General features: G+C 43.2%; 3 protein-coding genes across 8 annotated transcripts; 1 reads left to right on the top strand and 2 right to left on the bottom strand.

The window, feature by feature from the left end:
• Positions 1 to 50: 50 nt before the first annotated feature.
• On the bottom strand, positions 51 to 4787 carry UNG (uracil DNA glycosylase). Of its 2 annotated transcripts, XM_075718743.1 has the most exons (7): positions 4698 to 4787; positions 3925 to 4125; positions 3167 to 3262; positions 2307 to 2404; positions 1802 to 1890; positions 1372 to 1550; positions 51 to 851 (listed from the first exon to the last, which is right to left on the bottom strand). In XM_075718743.1, the coding sequence occupies exons 1-7, from the start codon at positions 4785 to 4787 to the stop codon at positions 711 to 713; spliced, it is 894 nt and encodes a 297-aa protein (XP_075574858.1). In that variant the 3' UTR covers positions 51 to 710. The 2 variants fall into 2 exon arrangements, with proteins under 2 accessions (XP_075574858.1, XP_075574857.1); XM_075718742.1 differs by lacking the exon at positions 4698 to 4787 and having other exon boundaries at positions 3925 to 4218.
• A 351-nt stretch (positions 4788 to 5138) lies between these two features.
• ALKBH2 (alkB homolog 2, alpha-ketoglutarate dependent dioxygenase) lies at positions 5139 to 7568 on the top strand. Of its 4 annotated transcripts, none has more exons than XM_075718838.1 (4): positions 5139 to 5343; positions 5972 to 6170; positions 6314 to 6619; positions 7460 to 7568. In XM_075718838.1, exons 1-4 carry the CDS (start codon positions 5139 to 5141, stop codon positions 7479 to 7481), a joined length of 732 nt encoding a protein of 243 aa, XP_075574953.1. In that variant the 3' UTR covers positions 7482 to 7568. The 4 variants fall into 4 exon arrangements, with proteins under 4 accessions (XP_075574953.1, XP_075574952.1, XP_075574954.1 ...); XM_075718837.1 differs by having other exon boundaries at positions 6314 to 6646; positions 7460 to 7492; XM_075718839.1 differs by lacking the exon at positions 7460 to 7568 and having other exon boundaries at positions 5972 to 6027; positions 6314 to 6348.
• Positions 7569 to 8040: 472 nt separating this feature from the next.
• On the bottom strand, positions 8041 to 21822 carry USP30 (ubiquitin specific peptidase 30). Of its 2 annotated transcripts, none has more exons than XM_075718648.1 (12): positions 21713 to 21822; positions 20306 to 20488; positions 18922 to 19025; positions 17953 to 18051; positions 17138 to 17180; positions 16780 to 16874; positions 15962 to 16021; positions 14764 to 14850; positions 14097 to 14177; positions 12862 to 13081; positions 12097 to 12205; positions 8041 to 10992 (listed from the first exon to the last, which is right to left on the bottom strand). In XM_075718648.1, exons 1-12 carry the CDS (start codon positions 21810 to 21812, stop codon positions 10728 to 10730), a joined length of 1446 nt encoding a protein of 481 aa, XP_075574763.1. In that variant the 5' UTR covers positions 21813 to 21822; the 3' UTR covers positions 8041 to 10727. The 2 variants fall into 2 exon arrangements, with proteins under 2 accessions (XP_075574763.1, XP_075574764.1); XM_075718649.1 differs by having other exon boundaries at positions 17138 to 17177; positions 21713 to 21812.
• Between the last annotated feature and the right edge of the window lie 326 nt (positions 21823 to 22148).

Raw genomic sequence — 22148 nt, forward strand, 5'->3', positions numbered from 1 at the left:
GATTAACACAGCCAGTATGAATCTAAAAGCCTACAGTTTTCCTCTAAACACCTACAGTTTTCCTCTAAACGCCAACAAAAAGCTCAGAGCATGACCAGAGCCTCGGTCACAGTCTCCCCTCAGCTGCTGGCAGGATTTACCCCAAAATCTTGAGATTATGGATACATCAAAGTAACACTTCTGACAGTGTACAGTCTTTGCAGCGCCAACAGGCCATACTTCTAATAAATCTCCTAATCTGTAGCAAAAAGCTAAAACCAAAAGCATCTGCCTTTTCTCCCATGGAGTCAGCTCTACACCCCCCAAATATGAAATCTGGATGCACACAGCAGGAGGCAAAGAAGTGGGAGGAAGTGCAGCAGGGTATTTACAAAAGCTGAACAGCTTCACCTGTAGGAATTGACAACCCTTCACAAGAGCCTGAAAATATATTCCCATTACAACAACGAACACAATAGAACTTTTTTTTTCTTTGCTTCAAACTAGGCTGAGACCTGTTCAAACAGCAGAGAAGTTGTCCATGTAACACTCCAATCTGCTCTTTAAAAAACACTTAAAAAAATATAACATCTCTGAAAGTTTGGTCATTTGTTCCTTGATCAATATCCAAAGAGTAATTCTCAGGTCAGCAAAAGTTTTTCAGAAACGAGACAACCCCTGAAACAGGGGCTGTTTCCAAACATTAGACCCTGCAAGCCTCTGCGCGCAGCTCAGAGTGCTCTCCAGTCAATGGGCTTCTTGCCCGATTTCTTGAGCAATTCATTTGTCTTCGAGAAATGTCGACAGCCGAAAAACCCTCTGTTGACAGAGAAAGGTGAGGGATGAACCGTCTGCAGGACGTGGTGACGTTTCTGTAAAGCGTTAGAAACCGCTCGTTAGATTTGCATGCTTTCAGCTCCCTGGACAAGGCTGGCTGCTTCTGCCCTGACCAAGCAGGTGTGATTTCCCCTCTACACCTCCTCAGCCACCAGCCTGAAGACCCAAAAAACTGGCCACGAGGACCGAGACTTTTGTCCCACTGAGCAGATGAGGACAGACTATGTAAAGCAGCAGTAATACCCTGGCCATTTTTCAATTGCTGTAATCCTAAACACAAAATTTATACTTATTTATGAGCTTTTTCCTAGAAAAAAAAACAGTTCTGTCCTCAGCTGGATACTTTTCTGACAACAGAAGATTTTACTTGCTCCACTTTTGTTGCTTAATTCTGGCAAAGGCTAAGCTGGAACAGAAGGGCGACTAAAAAAAATTTGACAGCAGAGTTCAAGCACAGAGAAAACCCCAACTCTGTAAGGGAAGTGCCCTCTAGTGTCCACCCAACTGAAGAAAAAAATTAGTGAGAGGGAAGAGATGAGGAGTAGTAACCTATACCCTGTCAATGGAGCTGCCTTTCTTCTGGGCATAGGCTCCCCACAGCATGAAGACAACCCCGTGCAAGTTCTTGTTGAGCCAGGACACCACCACGTCCGTGAACTGCTCCCAGCCTCTCTCCTTGTGGGAGGTGGCCTGGTGAGCTCGCACGGTGAGGACAGCATTGAGCAGGAGCACTCCTAGCAAACAAAGCACATACACAGAGGATGAAACAAACAAAAAAAAAAAAAATCAAGCATTAACTGCTTTTTCCTGCTTCCCCTGAGAAATTATAAGTTAAATTTTCATTCTAAGGTACCCACTAAGCAACAGGCACTCAGAATTTATTTTCTCTTTTACAGATGGACTGTTTCCAACCATGGATCTTTCTTCTAGCTAGGCTTCTTCGTGACCTGTAGTGGACACATTACTGGAGTGTCTATTAACTCACCTTGCTTGGCCCAGCCAGTTAGATCACCATGACCAGGATGAGTGAAGTCCTCAATATCTGTGGACAGTTCTCTGTAAATATTTTCTAAACTGTAAACAAAAACACCAGAAGATTTTAAATATGCACACTTAAAGATAAGAGCAAACAGCACCACTTACTGCTCTTGCACTAGACAAGAAGAGGATTGATTTTAATCTTATCTTATAATAAAGCCGTTTGTAGAAGCAGGGTAACAAGGAGCCCCCTTCGCGTGCCTGGATAGAAGCTTAATGAGATGGTCTCAGCACAATTGAAAAGCCAAGTTTATGTCCAGCATGCTCTTCAGAATACCAAACTATATACAATTATCCACCTTTTGCAGTGATGTTTTTTCTAGGCAATGCACAACTCAAATGTCAATAGTTGCAACGCATTTCCTATCACTTATCTGACTCATGGCCATAAGTAACACAACTGCAAATGATTTGTAAACAAAAGAGATTTTGCAAATTGAGATCTGTCATACCTTGGGGGAGGAGGAACAGGCTTCTGGACACTGAAACAGAGCCCATGAGCTTGGTTAGGTCCATGATATGGATCTTGTCCCAAAATGACAACCTTTACCTGAAAGCAGACCTTTGTTAGCACTGAATTATAATCAGTATTATTCGCAAAAGAGGGAAGGAAAAAAAAAAGAAAAAAGCTTATACGTGAGCTTTATTCTAAAACAAACACACAGGCAAAAAAACCCCAAACCCCAGGAGCTGGATTTAAATCACCGACACCTCATTATACACAAGTTAAAGAACACAGTCCCTACCTAAGGATTAACATCACCACAGCTTTGCTGCCAAGATTATGAAGATATTATTATTATGAAGACCAATGTTTTCAAAGAGCTACAATAAAACACCTTGTTAACGTACCTTCCAAGTAGATTTCCTCACGTTTTAGTTTTATGTCACACCTCCTGTGATATTTTTGACACAGCTTATTGGCAATGGGATTACCTTAAACACTTATTTTTTTTAATTATAGTTCATCACAGATCAGTTAAAAAAACAAGAGATATACGAGATCCAAAAATCAAGTACTATATTAAATTGGTAACACTGGAAATAAGGTCAAAAGTCCGACTAAAGTTTTAAAGGAAATTCTGTGGCCAGTGAGGGTAATAAAACAATAACGCCACGGTTCAGTATCAGAGATGAAAGAGAAGCCAGGATTTACAAGTTATGCGAGAGAAACAACAGCATCCGTATCACATGGGATTGAGGCTTAGAAGACCAAACATCAAATGAACGTGTTTGTGCACCCAACCCTGCATTTTCATAATTTTAAGTGCACCAGCCCCCACCTCTCCCCAGCGCCCACAGCTCTACTCACATCCCTGATGTCGCACATCTGCGTCCAGGTGAAGACTTGGTCAGGCGGCGGATAGACCGTGTAGCGTTTCCTCTCTTCTGCTACAAACGCCATCAGCTGAGGAGGGAGAGGGGTTGACATACCGCAAAAAATGGAATTTTCTGATGACCAAAACAATGAACCATGTGTAACAGGATCTGGCTCTTGGAGGGAGGAGCTAAGAAATAAGGAAGTATTTACTCTATCAGTTAACTATGAAAAGAACTGGTGGCTATAACCTTGAAGGAGAACTGAGAAACTGATAAAAGGGAACATCCTGCCCCAGAAGGTACCAAAAAACTGGATGATTGCCAAAGCACGGTAACTGGGGGAAAGGTAAAAGCAGCTGGGGGGGGTGAGGGGGGAAATCAAGACCACTGACTTAATTTAAGACCAAAAGGACTTGCTGCCCTCCCCCGTAGGAAGTATGTGTGCTAATTTAAGTAGCAAGTGAGGCTAATTTAAATATAGCTAACCAACAGCAGATGGGATGGTAATTACTGACCAATGAACATGAACTTAGGCAGGCCTTTACTAATCATATAACGGGATAAATACGTTGTGGGCCCTGCGTGTGGCGTGCTAGCTTTGTAAAACTACCTACCTAGCGCCCACCTCTGCGCAGAAATGAATTAGATAAAATAGACTCTGCTCGGTGTGCATATCGGCAGACTGCACAGCGGGTGAACGACCCCTCTTTTGGGAAACCGGCGAGCAGGGGAGAGCCCCGCCGCACTCACCTCTATGAAGTAGGGCTTTGAGAACTCCCCGGCCAGCTGCTGCCGCCAGCTCTCCCCGAAGCCCGGCGGCACGTTCCGCTCGGCCAGCCGCTGCAGAGCCGCCTCCTTGTTCCTGCGGATCCGCTCCAGCTGCTCCGGGCTGAGCGGCGAGGCCTTGCCCGCCTCATCGCCCGCCGCCTTCGCCTTCTTCGCGGCGCTGACCTGGAAACGGCGAGCGAGGAGGCGGCTGCAGAGCGGGCGGGGGCTGCCGCGGCCCAGCCGCCGGGCGAGCAGCGGGAGCACGGCCACCGCCATGTTGCGGCCACGCGCCGCCCTCCGAGGGCGGCCGCAGCGCACGCGGCTATTTCGCGGCAAAAACAACGGCGAGCCCGTCCTCATTGGTCGCCGCGCCAAGCGGGTCCCGCCCACAAGCGGGAGCCAAACTCCCGGCCCCCATTGGTCAACGAGGCAGCGCACGCTCCTCCCCATTGGCTCGCCACAGCTGGCGGAGAGCCGCTCAGCCTAGCAACCGTGACGCGCCGGCGACGCTCAGCGCCCATTGGGCAGCGGCGGAGCGTAGCCGCGATTAGCAGGTCAGTCAGGCGTGCAAGGAGCGCGGGGTTTTTGGAAGTGGCCGCGCGGCGCGTGGTCTCCCCGCCCCCTCCCCAACGACCGCCAGCGCCGCGCGCCCCAACGGCTACCAACGCCGCGAGACCCCCCCCCAGCCGCCAGCCCCCCGCCCGCCCCCGCTCCCCCCTCCCGGGCCGCCGGCGCCGCCAGCCCCCGCTCGCCACCTCAGAGTCACCGCCCGGCTCCGGGGAGCGGCCGCGCTTCTTCGCCGGCGCGGCGCTGAAGAAGGAGTGCAGCGTCTTCTGCCCGATCATGGCGGCGGAGCGGGCGAGGGGCAGCGGTGAAGGGCGGCAGCGGTACCGCGCGAGCCGGCGGGTGGGCGAGCGGGACGGGGATTTGGCGCCAAAAGCCCGCGCGTGCGCGGCGGGGGGGGGGGGGGGGCGGGCGGTGCCCGCCAGAGGGCGGGGGCGCGGGCACGGCCCCACCCTTGCGCATGCGCGCTCGCCTCGCGCCCGCCTCGCTCCCCCCTCCTTCCGCGGCCGCGGCGGGGCCGGGGGTTTCCCGCCGTCGCCGCGCTCCTTCAGGGGGTCTCTGCCGTGACCGCCCGGCCTCCCTGCCGGGAGGAGGAGCCTCCCGCCGCTGCCGGTGCCTCCGAGCGGGCGCTGATGGACAGATACGTGCTTAAACGCCCCGCCGGCGAGGCGGGCGGCGGTGGCAAGAGGCCGCGGCCGGAGGAGCCCGCCTCGGGGCAGCCCCCCTGGCAGGAGATCCGCGCCGAGGGCCTGAGCTGCGACTACCGGCTCCTCTTCGGCAGGGCCGAGGCTGACGAGATTTTCCAGCAGCTGGAGGAGGAGGTGGAGTACTTCGAAGGTAACGGCCCTCAGGGGGCCCGCTTCCAGCTCCGGATGCGGCGCAGAGCCCCCGCGCCCCCGCCCAGAGAAGTGTTTCCCTGCCCGGCCCCCCGCCAGGCGAGTCCCGGGATGATTCCTGCGGCCTGGGCAGAGCTGCCAGACGGTGGAGAGGCTTCTGCAGGCGCCTGCTGTGTGCCAAGTCAGGCCCTGCGGAGTGAAGTGCAAGCACAGGTCTGATACTGCTGGGTTAGCTTTGCTTAGCTTGAAGCGTGTGCCAAGCAGTTTCCTTCATGTTTTAATGTTTCCAAAGAACCGGGGTAGTCCTGGAAGGGTGGCAGGAGTTTGTTGGTAGATGTGGTATACGAGATATCCTCGGTCACATTAATTCAACAACAGAATATGATGGGGGTGCTAGTCCCGTTCATCCCATTCAAGGGGGATAGCAAGGCAGTGTCAAACTTGAGTGTTAAGTACTTTGTTGGGACAGAAATACTTGAACACAGATGATTTTGGGTTGTCATAAGCATCCTCATTTCTGTTGTCCCACTGGAGATTCACAGAAGCTCCAAATCAAGGAGAATGTTGAGACTGAACTGCAGAGGTAATACAGAGTTGGTTTTGATCCTTCTTCTGTCTTGTTTAAACAGGTGAAATGACGAAATTGCACGTGTTTGGCAAGTGGCATGACATTCCAAGGAAGCAGGTAACCTATGGAGACCCTGAGTTAACATACACTTACTCTGGCGTTACCTTCTCTCCTAAGCCGTGGATCCCAGTTCTCAACCGTATCAGAGACCGCGTCACTTTGCACACAGGACATACTTTTAATTTTGTTCTTATTAACAGGTATGTCTGATTTCCAGTTGCATCAAGCAACTTGTTCAAATGAAAAATTGCTTGTGCAACATTGTTGACAGATCACTGAAGAGTTGTTTGACATTCGTTTAACTGGATTGGTAGAAGAACTAACTAATTTATTCTGTGTACAGATATAAAGATGGTGGGGACCACATAGGTGAACATCGAGATGACGAGAGGGAACTGGTTCCACGCAGCCCGATTGCGTCTGTGTCCTTCGGAGCTTGCAGGGACTTTGTTTTCAGGCACTGTGATTCCAGAGGGAAAAACGCGACGCGCCACATTAAGCCCATCAAACTGCAGCTAGCCCATGGTAGCCTGCTGATGATGAAGTACCCTACCAATGTGTATTGGTACCACAGCCTGCCCACCCGCAAGAGAGTACTTGCCCCAAGAATCAATCTCACATTTCGGAAAGTGATGAGTATAGCCAAGAAGTGAAATCTTCAGCAATCAAGCACCAGGTCTTTTGTCTCTGAAAATAGAAGCTTTCTTTCCCTACATAACTGTCAGTTTCTCGTTCAAACACTGTCTTTGATGACCCAAGGTACCTGATGAACAAATTAAATCAGGAGAGGAGATAGTGTACTTAGTAACTTGCTAATAAAGACTGCGACTACTGATCTTAAATGCCAAGAATACTTTTTCTCTGTGAAATGTTGCTGTAGTCCTGCTGATACATATTTTTAATGAGAATACACTTGTTTTGCTCAGGAGGAAGTTTGTTCTCAACTGATCTTAATCTAGCCAGTTTTCCAAAAGGAAGAAATACTCTATATCTTTCAGGTAGCAGTGAGAGAGTTTATAAATGCTCTAAAGTACAAGATGTAATAATTTAGAGTGAGCCTGGAAGCTGATACTGTTCAACAGGTGACACTTTCTTGTATGCTCTGTCAATGAGCTATGGTTTGCTTGGGTTTTTAAAAATAAAATACAAATGAGACTGACATGAAAAAGAGGAGTGCTCAGACAGGAATATAGTGAGTGCAACATGGCTGGCTGCATGTTTTATGGTCACTATGACTTCTGCTGCTCTACCTCCTCTGCTGACATGGGAGACTAGGTTCTTTCTGTCAGTAGCATGGTGGGGCAGGAGGAAGCACAAGGTGCTACTGCACAGGGAGGGGGCTGCTGCTTCCTTTGGTCCTTTGTACAGAAACCAGGGAGCATAAGATGACCTTTTGGGGAAAGACTGGGTTGGAGCATTTATATGGACAACGCAGCATGAAAGGCTATAACTTCTGAGAGCGTCTGTTTTTCTAAATAATTATCCCTAGGGATTCCATTCTGACTCCCTGAAAGCCATCACCTTCCATGCTGACAGTGAATCCTGCTGAAATGAGGAAAGAGTGTCCAAAGTCACCAACAGGTCTTGAGGAGTCAAGCAACGGTAAGTTCTGAGAATGTGAACTGATCCCCATGCAACCAGGCTACAAGCGTCTGAATTAGTGACAGTCTTTATCCTGCAGCGGTAGGTCCATTAGGGCCATGGAATTAATGTCTGTTTAGACAATTTGGAGTTCATACTTCCCACCCTCTGCCGCTACCAGAAAATGCTATATATAGCATGAAGAGCTCCTGCATGAATGCTTCCTATCCAGAGATTGTGAAGTGCTGCTTCTGTGGGATTTACTGAATGTGGTTTGGCTTATAGGTTGGTCTTTGTTTCAAGACATTACCACACGTGAACAGCTACTTTTTCTAATAAGTTTGTTCTTTTATTGCTACTGTACAGTTACAAAAATACCCTGAAGTGAAAACGCAACTTCCAACCGTAGTGCAGTGGTTTGACTATATCATACATTTTTAAATAATGCAGAAAATAAGACAAGAATAATTCAAACACGGAGATGTCATCTTGGAGGTTTTATCTGATTTTTTTTTTAATGTTTTACATTTTATTAACACCTTCTTCACCATGAAAGCTTGTGAGTAACAAGTAACAGCCTTTGATGAGCCTCATGTGCCTGCACAGAGCCCAATGACTTCAAAAGGCGAGGGTTGGGTGCCAAACATCTGCAGAGGTCTTTGATGCTCACGGTAGGCTGGGAGTATCTAGCACAGCTCAGGACTAGGACTGAGGTGCTGACACTTTGCTTCCTTCCTCACACTGAGGGCTAAGCCAAGACCGTCTACTCCTTCCTAAGAACGAAAGCTAGAACAAATGCTGACTACTCAACCCTCATCTTTGCAGCCCTTGAGGAAGCTTTCAGAGTAAATCTGCAGCTGAGTGAAACTGAGCAGTTTATGCGTCATACAGCGACTGTGCTTTCATTTTCATCAAACTGGCCCCTGTTGGAAAGCAGCTTTATGCAAAAGGAAAAGAAAAATATATTGAACATGCAAGCCTGCAGTAATATGTGGCTTTATGTCCCTGTTCACAAGCTGATGAGTTTAAGTCTTAGTCCATTGTGTGCCTATGTTCTGACCCACCTCCAGCATTACTGCTTTCTAAACCAAGTGACCTGTTCAGATGAACTTCACAAAAAATCAGAGTTAAAAACTCTAAACAGACCCTGTTGAGAACAGGTATTGCAGAATATCCACTGCTGGCAGTGGAAATGTTTTGAAGTTCTGAGGTACAAATGGTAGACCTGCTGGAGCTAGATGCTTTGCATGATGTTTTTCCTTAGGTGACACCCAGCGCTGCTTTACAGAGCTCCTACTGCACACCCCTGCTGCCCAGAATGGACAGCTTTCTTCTCTTACCTTCTGCAAGTCCGTTAGGTCTTAGTTCAATGGTCAGGGCATTTTTGGCATTTTGCATCCTTTTATGTTTTTTGTTGTTGTTTTTCCACAACTTAAAATAGAAAGGTTAAAACCATGCTATTGCTAGCCTAGCACAAACGGGGAGACTTCTCAGGAACTAGTACGTTGGGGTATTTATAATGAGTATTTTATGTACTATGAGCATTACTTGGAGCAGGAATTGCGATCCGTACTCTGGAATGATGAGTTATGTAAATAGTTTTTCATATATATCTATTACCACTCCTGTTTTGGCTGGTTTTGAGCCTCCTGTTAAGGAACTCTGAATGCCTGTGAGCTTTGGGCAGCAATCAGAATGTATGAGGTACAAAGTTGCCCAAAAAAGCAAATTAAGACAGTTGTTACCATTTGAAAACTTAGTTGCTGTTTTACGCTGAAAAAGCTTGTCTGATTAATTAGTCTTTTTTTCCTCCAAGCTTACAAGGATAGAAAAGAGCTAAAAATAGCCTACACACTTTATTCCTGGTACTTTAAAAGCAGTCAAAAGGATAGTTTTTGCTGCTTCTCCCTCGCTTTGTTTGGGATTTTTTTTTTTTTTTTTTGACACATCAAACAAACTAGAGCAGCAAAGTACACCTTACTTCTATTTATATGGCAATCTGTATCTAATGCAGTGACACCAGTCTTCAGACTGCTGTACTACTTCGCAAGACTAAGTGCCCACCAGTCCTGATTCAGTCATGTATACTCTTAACTTAACAAGGATGGTTGGGTTGCTGTACATCAGCTCACAGTTGCAACCGGCACAAGCTCTAAAGCTCAATTGCAAGCCAGACAACATGTATCTGAATCGATGAGAAATGGCAGTTTTCAGCATTAAAATAGGAAGGGCAAGTCTAGAACACCAATTACAGTAGCCTTGAAATCACAGCATTAAAAGTTGTAGTCGATACGACAAGCAACCATATTCAACAGTTTCATAGTGACGAAGGAAATTACAATACTGATTGCTAGCAAACGCTCCTGTCTCTTGATTTCAGCTACATTCCAGAAAGAATAGAAAGTAATAAATCAGGGTCTTGGCTCTTAATAGAGGAAAAAAAAAAAGTATCTTTTCTCCTGGAAAAAAGAAACTGCACTTTCAATCAGCAGAAGTACTTCTATGATGTATAAAGAACTGAAATATTAGGAAAATGATGTGAACAGGGAAGTTGTTTTTTGGATCATGCATGTTATGTAGAGATGCCTTACTTTATGGATTAGCTGGGCTATCAAGAGAGATCTGATTCTGTTGGTAGTTCATTCCATCATCTTGAGACACTTATCGGAACGCAACGGACATGCAGTAGACTCAGACAATGGTAATGTTGCTGTTCAAATAAGCTCAAGGCACTTTGTTTCTTAAATCATTGCCTTTGATAACAGTAGCTTCCCATCAACCGCTTCTGGGGCTCCCCTGTTCAGAAACACCTTCAGTGAAATGTATAGGATTAAGCATCTCCCTTTGAATATTTACATACATGTCAGAATATGGAATACAGCCTTGGGAAGCCTGTTTGAAATGTCTGTTTCAGAGCTATGATGTTGACAAAATTACTACCTAACAGAATAAATGCTTCTCTAATACAGCTATACTTCGGACTGCACAATGTTAGCAGACCAACTTTGGGTAGCGTAATTTTGGTACAAAACACAACTCCCAGCAGGAGCCAGCCATTGCCACAGAGGGAGGGGAAAGTTAAAGGGCCTGTGGTGGGTTATTTGCATAACAGACAGGAGGTGCCATGTAGATCTCATCAGAGGAATTTGTCAGTTTTTGTCCTTCTGCTCTCTTAATCACTCTTCAGCCCTCAACTCCAAGCTTTGGTGCTGTACCCTCGAGTGAACACGCTCATAAAAAAGCAAGTAAGCACTAGAAGAAAGGACTTCCTGCAAACTAGCTTTGCGAACAGTGTCATCTGAAATCCATAGCCACTGAGTGCTGACAGAGAGTGGGTTCTTGGGAGAAGGTGGAGAGCGGCGGTAAGTCACAAAGTGTCCAGAATGCATGTCTCCATGATGAACTACAACTGCCATCAGACGGTAAAGGTATACAGGGGAACTGAAGGACAAATGAGAAAAAGGAAAGGGTCAGCAGCCCTCCTGGATCACACACATGCCAGAAGCAGCCCCACTTGCTTTGTCTTCAGTTGCAATTTCTTTTTGGAGCAAATAGATGGCTCCATAAGAGACGTATTGCCTTGCAATTACTGTTCAGGAGACCAAGTCTTCACTACAGTGCTGCCTTATTCTTTTATTGAGAAAATCAAACCGTTTATTTTAAAAGTTTATGCTACAGAGGGCTACTACATTTTGTACAGCATAACCAACTGAATTTTGCAACAACGTTTTCCATCAAACCTACCAATGTGCCAGTGTTTAGTGCTTATTAAAGCACTGTTATTGGACAGAAGAGCTATTGTAGAAGAATGCGCTTTTAACTGAAAAGAGGTAAAACTGCAGCAGGTAACCCACAGATAACAATAGACACACTTTCAACAACTTGCTCTACAACTGTCTTCATAACAAACATTTGACACAAAATGCTTCCAGGCTTCTTATTTCACACAGTGATTGTGGGAATTGTCTTCCCCATGGGGAAAATACACAATGGCACATAGAAGAAGTGGTATAGAACTAAATATACATTGGTCACCAGCATGAAAATAAGTGAACATTCTCAAAGGCCAAGAAAACAGATTATCAGGAGAAGCATCAAGGCTGATTTACTAAGTAGAATCATGGCAGCTGCAAATTAAATCAAGCTTATTAAATAAAATGTTTGAAAAAAAAAATCCATAAGAGATCTATGGATTTCTGGCAACAGTTTTAAAATCAGAGTAAGAGGAAAAAAAGAAAGGGTAGAGGAAAACAGCAAGAATAAGATTATGGCTATTCAGAAGGATGATTTACTGCACCATGAACCAGAGAAAGGAGATTTTGAGTTTTGCTTGTAACATGCTCTACTCCCTTTTCTAGGAGAGAAATGGAGCCAAAAAAGACAACCGCTAAAAATTGGCCAAGAGAAAAGCAAAAGACTTCTGCACAGGAGCTAGGATAGATGTTAAATTCTGTGACTATACAGCCTCATAGTAAAGACAGAATAAAGGAAAACATAATTTGAAGGGACGGAAATTACAAGATAGGGTAAAAATCTTTAACTTACCTGCATTCAGGGAATGCAGCAAGTGGAAAAGTTCCTGAGGACATTAAAAATGAAGGGGAGCAGGCACCATTCATGAAGAGCAGTTTAGTACCAGATGGCTGTTCTGCATCTGCAAGAGGAAGTAGACATTCAGTAATTTAACTTAAATGCTACTACTAGTATTGCTAACTGTGCTTCTGTTCCTGCAGTACTTTTCATCACAGAATATGAAGGTATTTTACTTACTTTAATTTATTACATAGCACAGTCCCTTGAGAGATGCAGAGGAGTATAATATCCAAAGACAGCGGTAATTGTTTTTACATGACACAAATATGAAAATAACCCTGTTTACAAAATCCCAACTAAATAGAATATTGAGCTGCCTAAATGACAGACCTACTACAGCTAGATTTTCTAATTGTTTTTTTAAGAAGTCAGTATTCCCAGCATTCTTTCTATGCTTGTCCTGAAGCCTTAGAAGAGATCACTAACAAGATAATCCCTAGGACTTCCCGAGTTCAAACATGCGAGTTCTATGCTAGCTGGGATTTTTTTGTTTGTTTTTTAAGTTTTTTTATTATTTAGTAAGACCAAATTAAATTACCAAAACTGAACTGTAAACTTGGAAAAGGGTATCCTAATGCTTGCTGGGAAAGGGATTTCTACCTCTCATCTTTGCACAGATCCAAATAAAGATGCTGCTCTTATGTTCATTCTGCAGAGTAGAATGTTTTATCACCGAAACAGAGAAACACCTGATAGATTTTATTTTCAAATAAGTACCTGAAGGTTTTACTGCTACCCCATCCTTCGTTCCAGGCATTGTCTCTTCAGAGTTTTTCTGATTCAGCTCATTCTGGCTTGATTTATGAACAGGAATGCGGTATTTGTAGATGTCCATGATCAAGAACTCATTGAACTGCACATGTTCGTGACGTTTCAGAGGAGTGCCTTGGTTTGACCAGCTCAATCTTTGCAGATGGATGCACAAACACTGAGGGAGCTTCAACAATATTCCATAGAAAAGGAGAATCAAAATACATTTTAAATTAAGAGAAACAGGTGTTCAAGTTAAAAGCATACTAACCAAACCACTAAGTCTAGTAGATAGGGAAATACATGACTGAACTGTTCCCTTATGTGCTACTATATCTGCGTGTAAACTTATTGGCAACAGTATCCCTAAGACATGACACTAGCTCACAACTCTCTCGAGATTTCTGCCAATGCCACTACTGCTCACTCACTAGGCAGTAGGATAGCTAGCTAATGTTAATAGTTTTCTCCAAATGGAAGAAAAAAATCAATAAAAATACATGTGTGTTCCTAAAAAGCCCATCTGTCAATCTCATTTAGCTTGTTGATCTGTGAGGTAGAAATGAGGACTGGAATTTGTTGGAGCGAGTTGTTGTAAGACATTTGCTAATGCTCAATAAGTAATGGCTTTGCACGGTGAGAGTACCAGGGGGAAAAAAAGGTTAAGTAATTATAAATATCTGACATTCAAAGTCATGTCAGGGTTAACCTCTATCAGTAAGTACATATTGTTATTAATGGCACTTGAGGCTCTTAATTACAGACCAGTGCCCTGTTGTCCTCTGCATTATATGATTACAGAGCAAAAAATAATAAAAGCTTCTAATATAAACTACACCTGATGTTTAGCACCATATTCACTTATTTAAACCAGCTGTATTTAGAACATTTCAATTTCTTTGAAACATGCAGTTGCTAAAGATCCTACATTGTACATATGAATCACTACTGCCACTGAGCCAAACTCAGGTTTAAGTGTTTTGCTGAATAACAGTAGAATAGTCACATTCTTTAAGCTATAGAGTTTGATGTTTTGCTGAATCGAGGCCTCAATGCCTAAGAATATTTGACACATGAGCTTACTTTTTTCAGTAAAACATTAAAGTAGTCTAATACCAAGAAGTGGACATTGAGCAAAGACATTAAAGAAATTACTGTATAATAGGATTTAAAAATAGATTTGGAGGGTTAGCTTGCCTCACCTTTCCTAACTTTAATTGCTTAACAAATGTTGTTCTCTGGTTTTCTATGCTCTGTCCATTCAGAGTCCCTTCTGCTTGAATCTGAAATCAAAGGGGGAAGAAAAAAAAAAGCCATTTGATTACCTGCTGTATCAGATTACACATAACAGTGCAGGTCTGCACACTGCAGACAAAAGCAATTTTTTATCTAGAACTATGCTCAGTACATTAATTACACCTACAGTTTTCTTAAGAATTGTTGGCCTATCCTAATGGATCAGAATTCTAAACCAAAGTCAAGCAGAAACGAGCGTTTACAGAAGAAGCCCAGTCTCCAGGTTTACGTGTAGTCATATGCCATTTCTGTTGGTTTTCAAACAAGCCACTTTGGCTCTGTGCTATCATCAAATTAGAGGCAACTGGAAAATACTGTCTAAAATATCAGAACAAAAAAATTATCCCAAATATTATCTAAATAATACCTGGTAATTAGAGAATAAAGTATTTGTGTATTTTATATTACTACAAAATATTCTGTGAGATAAGAACTCAGTTTTAAATACAAGAAATCCCAGGCAGGCTAGAGGCTTTCCTGAAGTCATGAAGAAATGAGTAGAAAAAAGAAGCTGTAATTCTGTCAGGAGGCTTAAAACTGAGCTAGAAGGTTATATAAATTTAAATGACATACTTTAGTGCAGTTGTCACACACGACACCCTTTACAGATTCAGAGGAGATGAAATGATGGAGGCAGTGGTCCAGCGTCATAGGACGACCCTTAGTACGAAAAAACAAAATTATTTGCAGTAATTTTAGGGTACATACTACTTCATTTTGTGAAAGGATTTTTCATAATTTCTTCCATAGAAACTACAGAATTGTAGACTTACTTCTTGAGAAAACTGACTAAATGACTTTGAGTATAGAACACTGATAACTAACTATGGGAATTCTTCCTTAGCCTAGATTAAACATGGAAAACATTGTAGATAAGAACAGTAGCTATGACTCCCTGTGTGGCTCCTTTAGTGGGGTTTTAAACTACAGATTCCTGGCCCTGTTACTATTTCTCTCTAAAGTTCCAGCACTTCATGGATCACTTTATGCACTCTGACCCTCTACATAGGAAAATGCAGCATTTAATTGAATTTAGGCACTCCTTCCTATCCTTCCTTGTAGACTGTACTACATACTGCCAAGTATGAAGGGCATAATCTTCAATGATGGTATAAAATAAAAGAAAACACAAATAGCAGAAGATGTGTCTAAATCCCAATCCTAGCTGTCCAGGATTGTATTCTGTAGGTACAAGTCAGAGTTTCCATGAGTGCAAGTAGTTGCTATTTGTCTGGAAAGACAAAATCACTAGCAGACATTAAGTAACAAACCGTTACAGTTCAAAAATGTCCTGCACGTTTTGCCCCCAAAATCTACAGTGTTATGTCATTCAGAGTTTTTCAGAGAGCCAAAAAGAAATGGAAACAATTTCCAGTTGAAATCACTTGATCCAAAAGCCTGTGTTGGGTAACTTGTGTACTGTCACCACAGAGACAGAGCACCCAAAGGTCACCTTTCAAGACTGCCAGAAACAGCTCTCGGGATACGTTCGGGTCTTCAAATTACGCAGAAAGCACCAGGAGAAACAGAAAGCTCTGTTGGTGTCAACAAAGTCATGCTGCTTGTACTAATTGGTAATTTGCACCAACACATTAGTGGTAAGGCACTGTATTAGCACAACAGGATCATTTATAAAAAGGCAAGAAAATAAACTGTAGCTACTCATTTACACTTAGGCTGTAGCATCTTAAAAAGACACTAGTGAAGATAAGGCTATGACGACAAGGCAATAGACTGGCTGGATCATGCTGCGTCAGTGAGGGGTACGTACCCACACAGCTGCTGGAATACTCAGTGAGAGACTGTCGAAGGTATCATACCTCACAGGACTCTGCAAGAAAATATTGCACATATCCAGTGAGCTAAAATTGATGATGGTTCAGGAAAAAAAAAAAACAAAAAAACCACCACCAACCAACCTCACAAAAGCTGAACACATGCCCTCTGCTGTCCACAGTTATCTGGTGGAATAGGGTCAAAACCACCCGCTTTGCCAAGCATGGTGCTAGGGAACGCTAGGTACACAAGGTGACACTTAGCCTGTTTCTGCTGAAGCTGCCCCTGCTCACTGAAATTTGTTTGCAAGTTTTTGAAAAGTAAAAAGTACTAAACATACTCTTAGAGTTTGAGCTACAAATGAGATTTACTTTCTGTATTTTTTCTTTATCCAGGTTATCTTCATCTCCTTACTCTGGATAACTGGACTGCAACTTAATTTTGCTTTGCACGTGCAATCTCAATACTGCATGCTGAATGAATAGCTCATCCTAAAATGCTACATGTGAGTGGATTTTCAGTATACAATGGCTGTGGTACTGAATACTAAATATAGTAAGACAGCTGTTATCCCCACAAAGTGGATCACACTTAAATTTCTTCAATATATTTAGTGATAGGTTCTTGTTCATCACCAACGCATAATAAGTACCTGAAAAAGTAACAGTCCTGCAAAAAAAAGCTGCCAGTCCTGCAAACCTTTGGAGCTTAAACCAGCTATGTCAGAAACAAAGGATGATAGTTTCAGAATGCGCTCCGAGTGTCAGACATCCTTTTTCATGTATACATATTACCAGACACACATTCCTCTACCTGGTGTTCACAGTGTTTGCAAACCATGTTGCTGGTCAGCCTTCCGTGAAAAGGATGCTGAGATTTCCAGTGATTTGACACAGGGGGAAGAGACCCTGAAACACAAAGTTGAAATTGTCCTTCTATTTTCAATACATCTGTGTTCGTCACTACAATTCCACATTTTTGGCCCACAGTAACAAAAGTAACTGCTCTAAGACATGTTCTGTCCCACTGACAAATAATTAATGGATTTTTTACAGCTGAAGACATGTATTTCAGTCCAATACAGACAAAGATCAATTAATATTAATTATCCCTTAATAAACAGAGTGACTACACTATGAATATTCATCTTGCAGAATGGAAAAAAGCATACCTCTTGTTCTGCAGCTTATTTGCTTTTGGGTTATTTCTGGCTGCTACAGAGGAAGATAAAAGAGTTCATTAACCCTACCTTAGAAACCATTAAGTATTAAATATGTTCTTATTTCATCCCTAATATGCTTCTATGTTCTTATTTCATCCCTAATATGCTTCTCTGACATTAAAACAATTGTGGGAGTTTTAGTGTCTCTTTATATTTGAGGAAGGCCAAAAAATCTGGTATGCAACAAATTTATAATTGACAAAAAGAACACTTCTAATAAAATCCATAATTAATGTGCAGAATTCTCTGCCTCAGAGTACTAAAATAAAAGCGTAACAGATTTATAAACCTTTTGTATATATTTTAGACAAAAAGAGATAGAAATTTTCTGTCTGTATGAAGTTTACCACTCAACTGGAGGAAAGATAAATTTCACCTCCAAATGGACTATTCCAGAAACGTCCATTTTGCAGTTTTCAAACCTCTTTCATGTGTCAGCTCTTACAGATAAGAGAACCGCTTTGATGGACTGCTGTTCTGTGCTAGTATTTCAACCTCTATACTCAATGGATTTAGGAATGCAAAAGCCTTCATGAAAGGGGGATCACTGTAAATTCAAATACATTTACTTATGAAAAACATTTTTCATTCTTTAGATTGTCTGACCTATTGATTCATTTCTATCAGAGTACTAAAGAAGAGCTTTGTAAACATAATGAAAATATGTTCAGTTTCTAAACAGACACTTTTTACTTGACACACTTAGGAATCTAGGCAGACTACAGAAACTTCTGATAATGAAATAACATTGGTAGAGAAGTCACCTCCAGCGAATGCACATCGAACAAATGTGTCACACGTGGCTGACGATCCCGTTCATCTTCTAATGAAGAGGTAAGGACATGAAATAGTTCATGAGCATCCTATTAAATAGAGGCATAAGACTTAGAGGAAGCGAAAACAGAAGACATCAAAACATACGCCAGGAGTACTGATACACATATGACTACATCATTGCAGTAGGAAACAAAAGGAAAAATTACCACTTAGAGCCCACCTGATGTATTAATAGTAATCATTTGTTCGATCAAAACTGCTGCAGTTTTGCCAAAAAGCTTTTTCTATAAAGCTGAACTTCGTAACAGCACACATTATTAAAAATATTCTGGGCCATATAAACTCAAAAGAGACTAAAATTCTTGGAGAAAAAAAGAAAAATGAATGTACAAAGGCCTGCTTTCCTTGATTTCAATAAAAGCATAATTGAAATCTCTGTTTGCTTTGGCTCTGAAATATAAAAGATAGAACCATATTTTATGAGTGAGATAATTGGTCAAGTTCATCGGCCAGCTGCACTTACTTAGGAGCTGAAAATACTGCAAACAAGAATTAGAAATCTTGCATGTTACATGTAAGTAAATTTGGAAATGTTAGTGGAGTCCATCCCTTGAAGCAGCATGGCACGTTAGCGTAGATCCATTATCTATAGCGGATTTAGGGCTGTATCCATTCTATTTTAATATTACTGGCTCCATTGTACCAAATCTGACGGTAATTAAGTATGAGGTTTTGAAGCAGCCAGGGTTTCCATGACGAATATCTAAGCAAACTGAAAACACCATTCATCAATCACATGGTTGTTTTCCTTCACTTTTTAAAGCAAACTTTTTGCTACAGCGAAGATTCAGATTTGACACGCGGGGCTATTCGTACCATAGCTTCAATTCTCTTGTTATTCTGTGTCTAAGCACTGAGGTGTATATCAGGCAGTCTAACTTGAATTCTGTAATCACCTGCTCTTCAAATGATGAGATCTGCCACCTGTACATCCTTAAAACCTCTAACAGGCAGCTTGCATCCAGGACATCATCTTCTGTTACCTCTTGACAGGATAAAGCTAGAGATACCGCATTTAAAAATGTTAGAGGAGCCACAAAGAACAGTTAGAACACAAATCTGTTTATTTTAGACTTTATGTTACTTAAGCATCATATAATCGATTACAACAGTTATTCTTGATTAAGACAGGTAGACAATGACAATCAAACTAGTATTTATTAATTACCATTCTCATCTGACTCAGGCTAACTGACTGCATACATTCTTCTCATCTAATATATATGCAAATTTAAACGTTTCTCAACTAACTGATACAGAGAGAATAAATATAAACACTGCCTGCAAAGACAAATTTTTGCTAGTGGATTGGGTAAAAATTGGTACTTTACATGTCACAGAAACCCCAGTATTAATGCCTCATCATCCTTACATCAGTTAAATGTACATGCTTAACTGGCACAGTTTTAGCATGAACAGTATCCTGAGACAGGAAAACTTCCAATGGCTTTCCTTTAAAACGAAGCCCTGTGAGAAAAGCCAGGGAGGGCCAAGAAATTGCTTAAACATTTTGAGTGCTTAAATAGGCTGCAACTGGTGCAGGAATTTAGCACAGAGGCAAGTCCGAAACGGGTTACCAAATTGGGCTGAGAGGCTTTAACATCTGTATCCAACATCATGCAATGTATCTCATTTTACAGTCCATATTTTGGGTAAAATAGTAAGCTTGGGAAAAAATGCTTAAATTATTCTATAATGCATTCTTTTGCTTTTATATAGAATTCTGAGCGCCCATCTAATTGTGATTGTATTTTTCCCATTTCTTCAATTACGCTGAGTCCACATTCATATTGTTTTAACCACTAATACTCTGTGAACAGCAAATGCATTAAAGCCTGTGGCAACGGATTCCATGCCCACATTTTCAGCACCACCGTTGCCCTCTACCTCGATTTGTTCAACCTGCTGGCAAACGGCTTCTTTGGAGCAATGTGCACGATGCTGGGCTGGCCGCCCACTGCTTCTCGATTGCCAGGCGACTCAAACAAAACCTGAAACCTTTCAGCTGTTGGCCAAGGAACCAACAGCTTGGGGACACATGCAGCTGGGCCTTGTGTTGTTCAGGCTCGGTACGCTAACTTAACACCTTTTGGATCTCTACCCCTCTGTGAAATTCGGTTGAACTTGGCCAATGAGTTCAAAGTTAGCAGAGGGAAATTAAAAAGAGAAGAATACAAGACCACATGATCTTCCTTCCCTTAGGAAAGGAGGCTAGAAACGGTAACATTTATGCTAACTATTTTCTTCTTAGTTTATCACAACATGAAAATGTTAAAATACCTCTTAGGAGATGCAGCAAAGTGAGTGACAAGTATTGATGCTCAGTGGACTGGTTCTGGTCTGTCTTGTATTGTGCTGTGAATTCCTCCAGCCACTTGATGAAAGAGGGACAGGAAGATAAGCCTTGCAGCAAGGAGTTCATGAAGCAGGTGTTTCCTAAGTTAAGAAGGCCAGGTACAAGCCCTACAAAGAGAAGTGTAAGGGTTTACACCATGAAGTCTAGGAAAACCTTACTGTTGTGACAGGACAAGGAGTAATGGTTTTAAACTAAAGGAAGACAGATTTAGACCAGATATAAGGAAGAAATTTTTTACCATGAGGGTGGTGAAGCACTGGCACAGGTTGCCCAGAGAGGTGGTGGAGGCCCCATCCCTAGAAACATTCCAGGTCAGGTTGGACGGGGCTCTGAGCACCCTGATCTGGTTAAAGCTGTCCCTGCTCACTGCAGGGGGGGCGGGCTAGGTGACCTCTAAAGGTCCCTTCCAACCCAAAGCATTCTATGATTATATTTTTGAGTAGCAAGTGTTGTGTTGGGTATTAAAATTACATTAAAATTGAATTATTTCAGTTTATTTGGTACTCGCACCCAGTGAAAACTAGAAGACCCTGGTATGTACAACAGCATACTGTAAAGTGTTTATATACATGGTGGTCTCTGAGACTTAAACCACTGTGAAAATCTTCTTAAAATTTCTTTGAAAAAACACTCTTTTTTCCCTGATAGGCACAGATTTCTATCAACAACACTAAGGTTCAGGGTTATCTGCAAGTTACCATATGAACTGCAAAATTCTTGGTTCCAACACGTAGCATAGGAGCCCCTTATCGTGCAGGTTTACGGAGCCCGTGGGGCCACTGCTGCACCGCTGTGTGCTTCAACTGGGTTTGGTGAAGATTTCTCTTTTGCTCAGATTAGTACATTGTTACGAAAACTCCTGGGTTGCCAAGGATTAGTATTTCTGTACAACTCTGCTTAGCAAAGAGAATTGCACTTCTCTTGCACTAATGTTCGATAAGAGCACGTTCATTTGGCACACCAAAATGCAAAATAAAATAAAGCGCGTTACCTGCAGCAGTTCAGTAATGGACTTATCATGACAGAAAAATATGTCTAATGAGTCAGGATTTTAGAAAAATGTCAATTGATACAATTGATACGTTACATAAGTAAGAGAAGTCCTTTGTTCAATACTTACTTTTTTTTTTTTGTTACATTTCTAACCAGGACAGCGACCAAAATTTTATCTTGAAAATAATTTACAGACGCTAATGCTAAAAACCAGAAACAGGTGCGCTTCCAACATCTAGGAGAGCGCTCGGGCCAAGGCGAAAGGCCCAGCAGAATGAACTTTGGCGGCTGCTTTCCCGTGCTCGCCGTGCCCGGGGCAGGCCCCCGGGCCCCCCTACCTCTCCGGCGCCTCTTCCTCTCGGCGATGGGCCCCCACAGCACGTACATCCCCGCCGCCACAGCAACGACGACCCCCCCGATAACGCCCCAGTTCTTCATCGCTTTATACCTGAAACGGGGGTGGGGAAAAACAAAATAAAAACAACCAACCGGGAGGTCGCTACCTCCGGCTGCAGAGAGGCGCGTCGGACACACGGACGCGGGGGTAGGGGCAAGGAGGCGGCGGCCGCCCGGGAGGCTCGCCCCGCTCCCGCATGCTTCAACGTCCCCCTCCCGGCACCGCTCCCGGCGCTCGGTGCCTGGCTCGGGAAGGGAAGGGAAGGGAAGGGGAGGAAGGGCCGGCCTCGGCCGCTGGCCCCGCCACACCGCCCGGGCCGCCGCCGCGGCCCCCGCCCGCACCAGGCCTGCCCCCCCCGCCGCCCCCGCTGACCTGGC

Source organism: Pelecanus crispus, chromosome 11, assembly GCF_030463565.1.
Source record: "Pelecanus crispus isolate bPelCri1 chromosome 11, bPelCri1.pri, whole genome shotgun sequence".
Classification (NCBI taxonomy): Eukaryota; Metazoa; Chordata; class Aves; order Pelecaniformes; family Pelecanidae; genus Pelecanus; species Pelecanus crispus.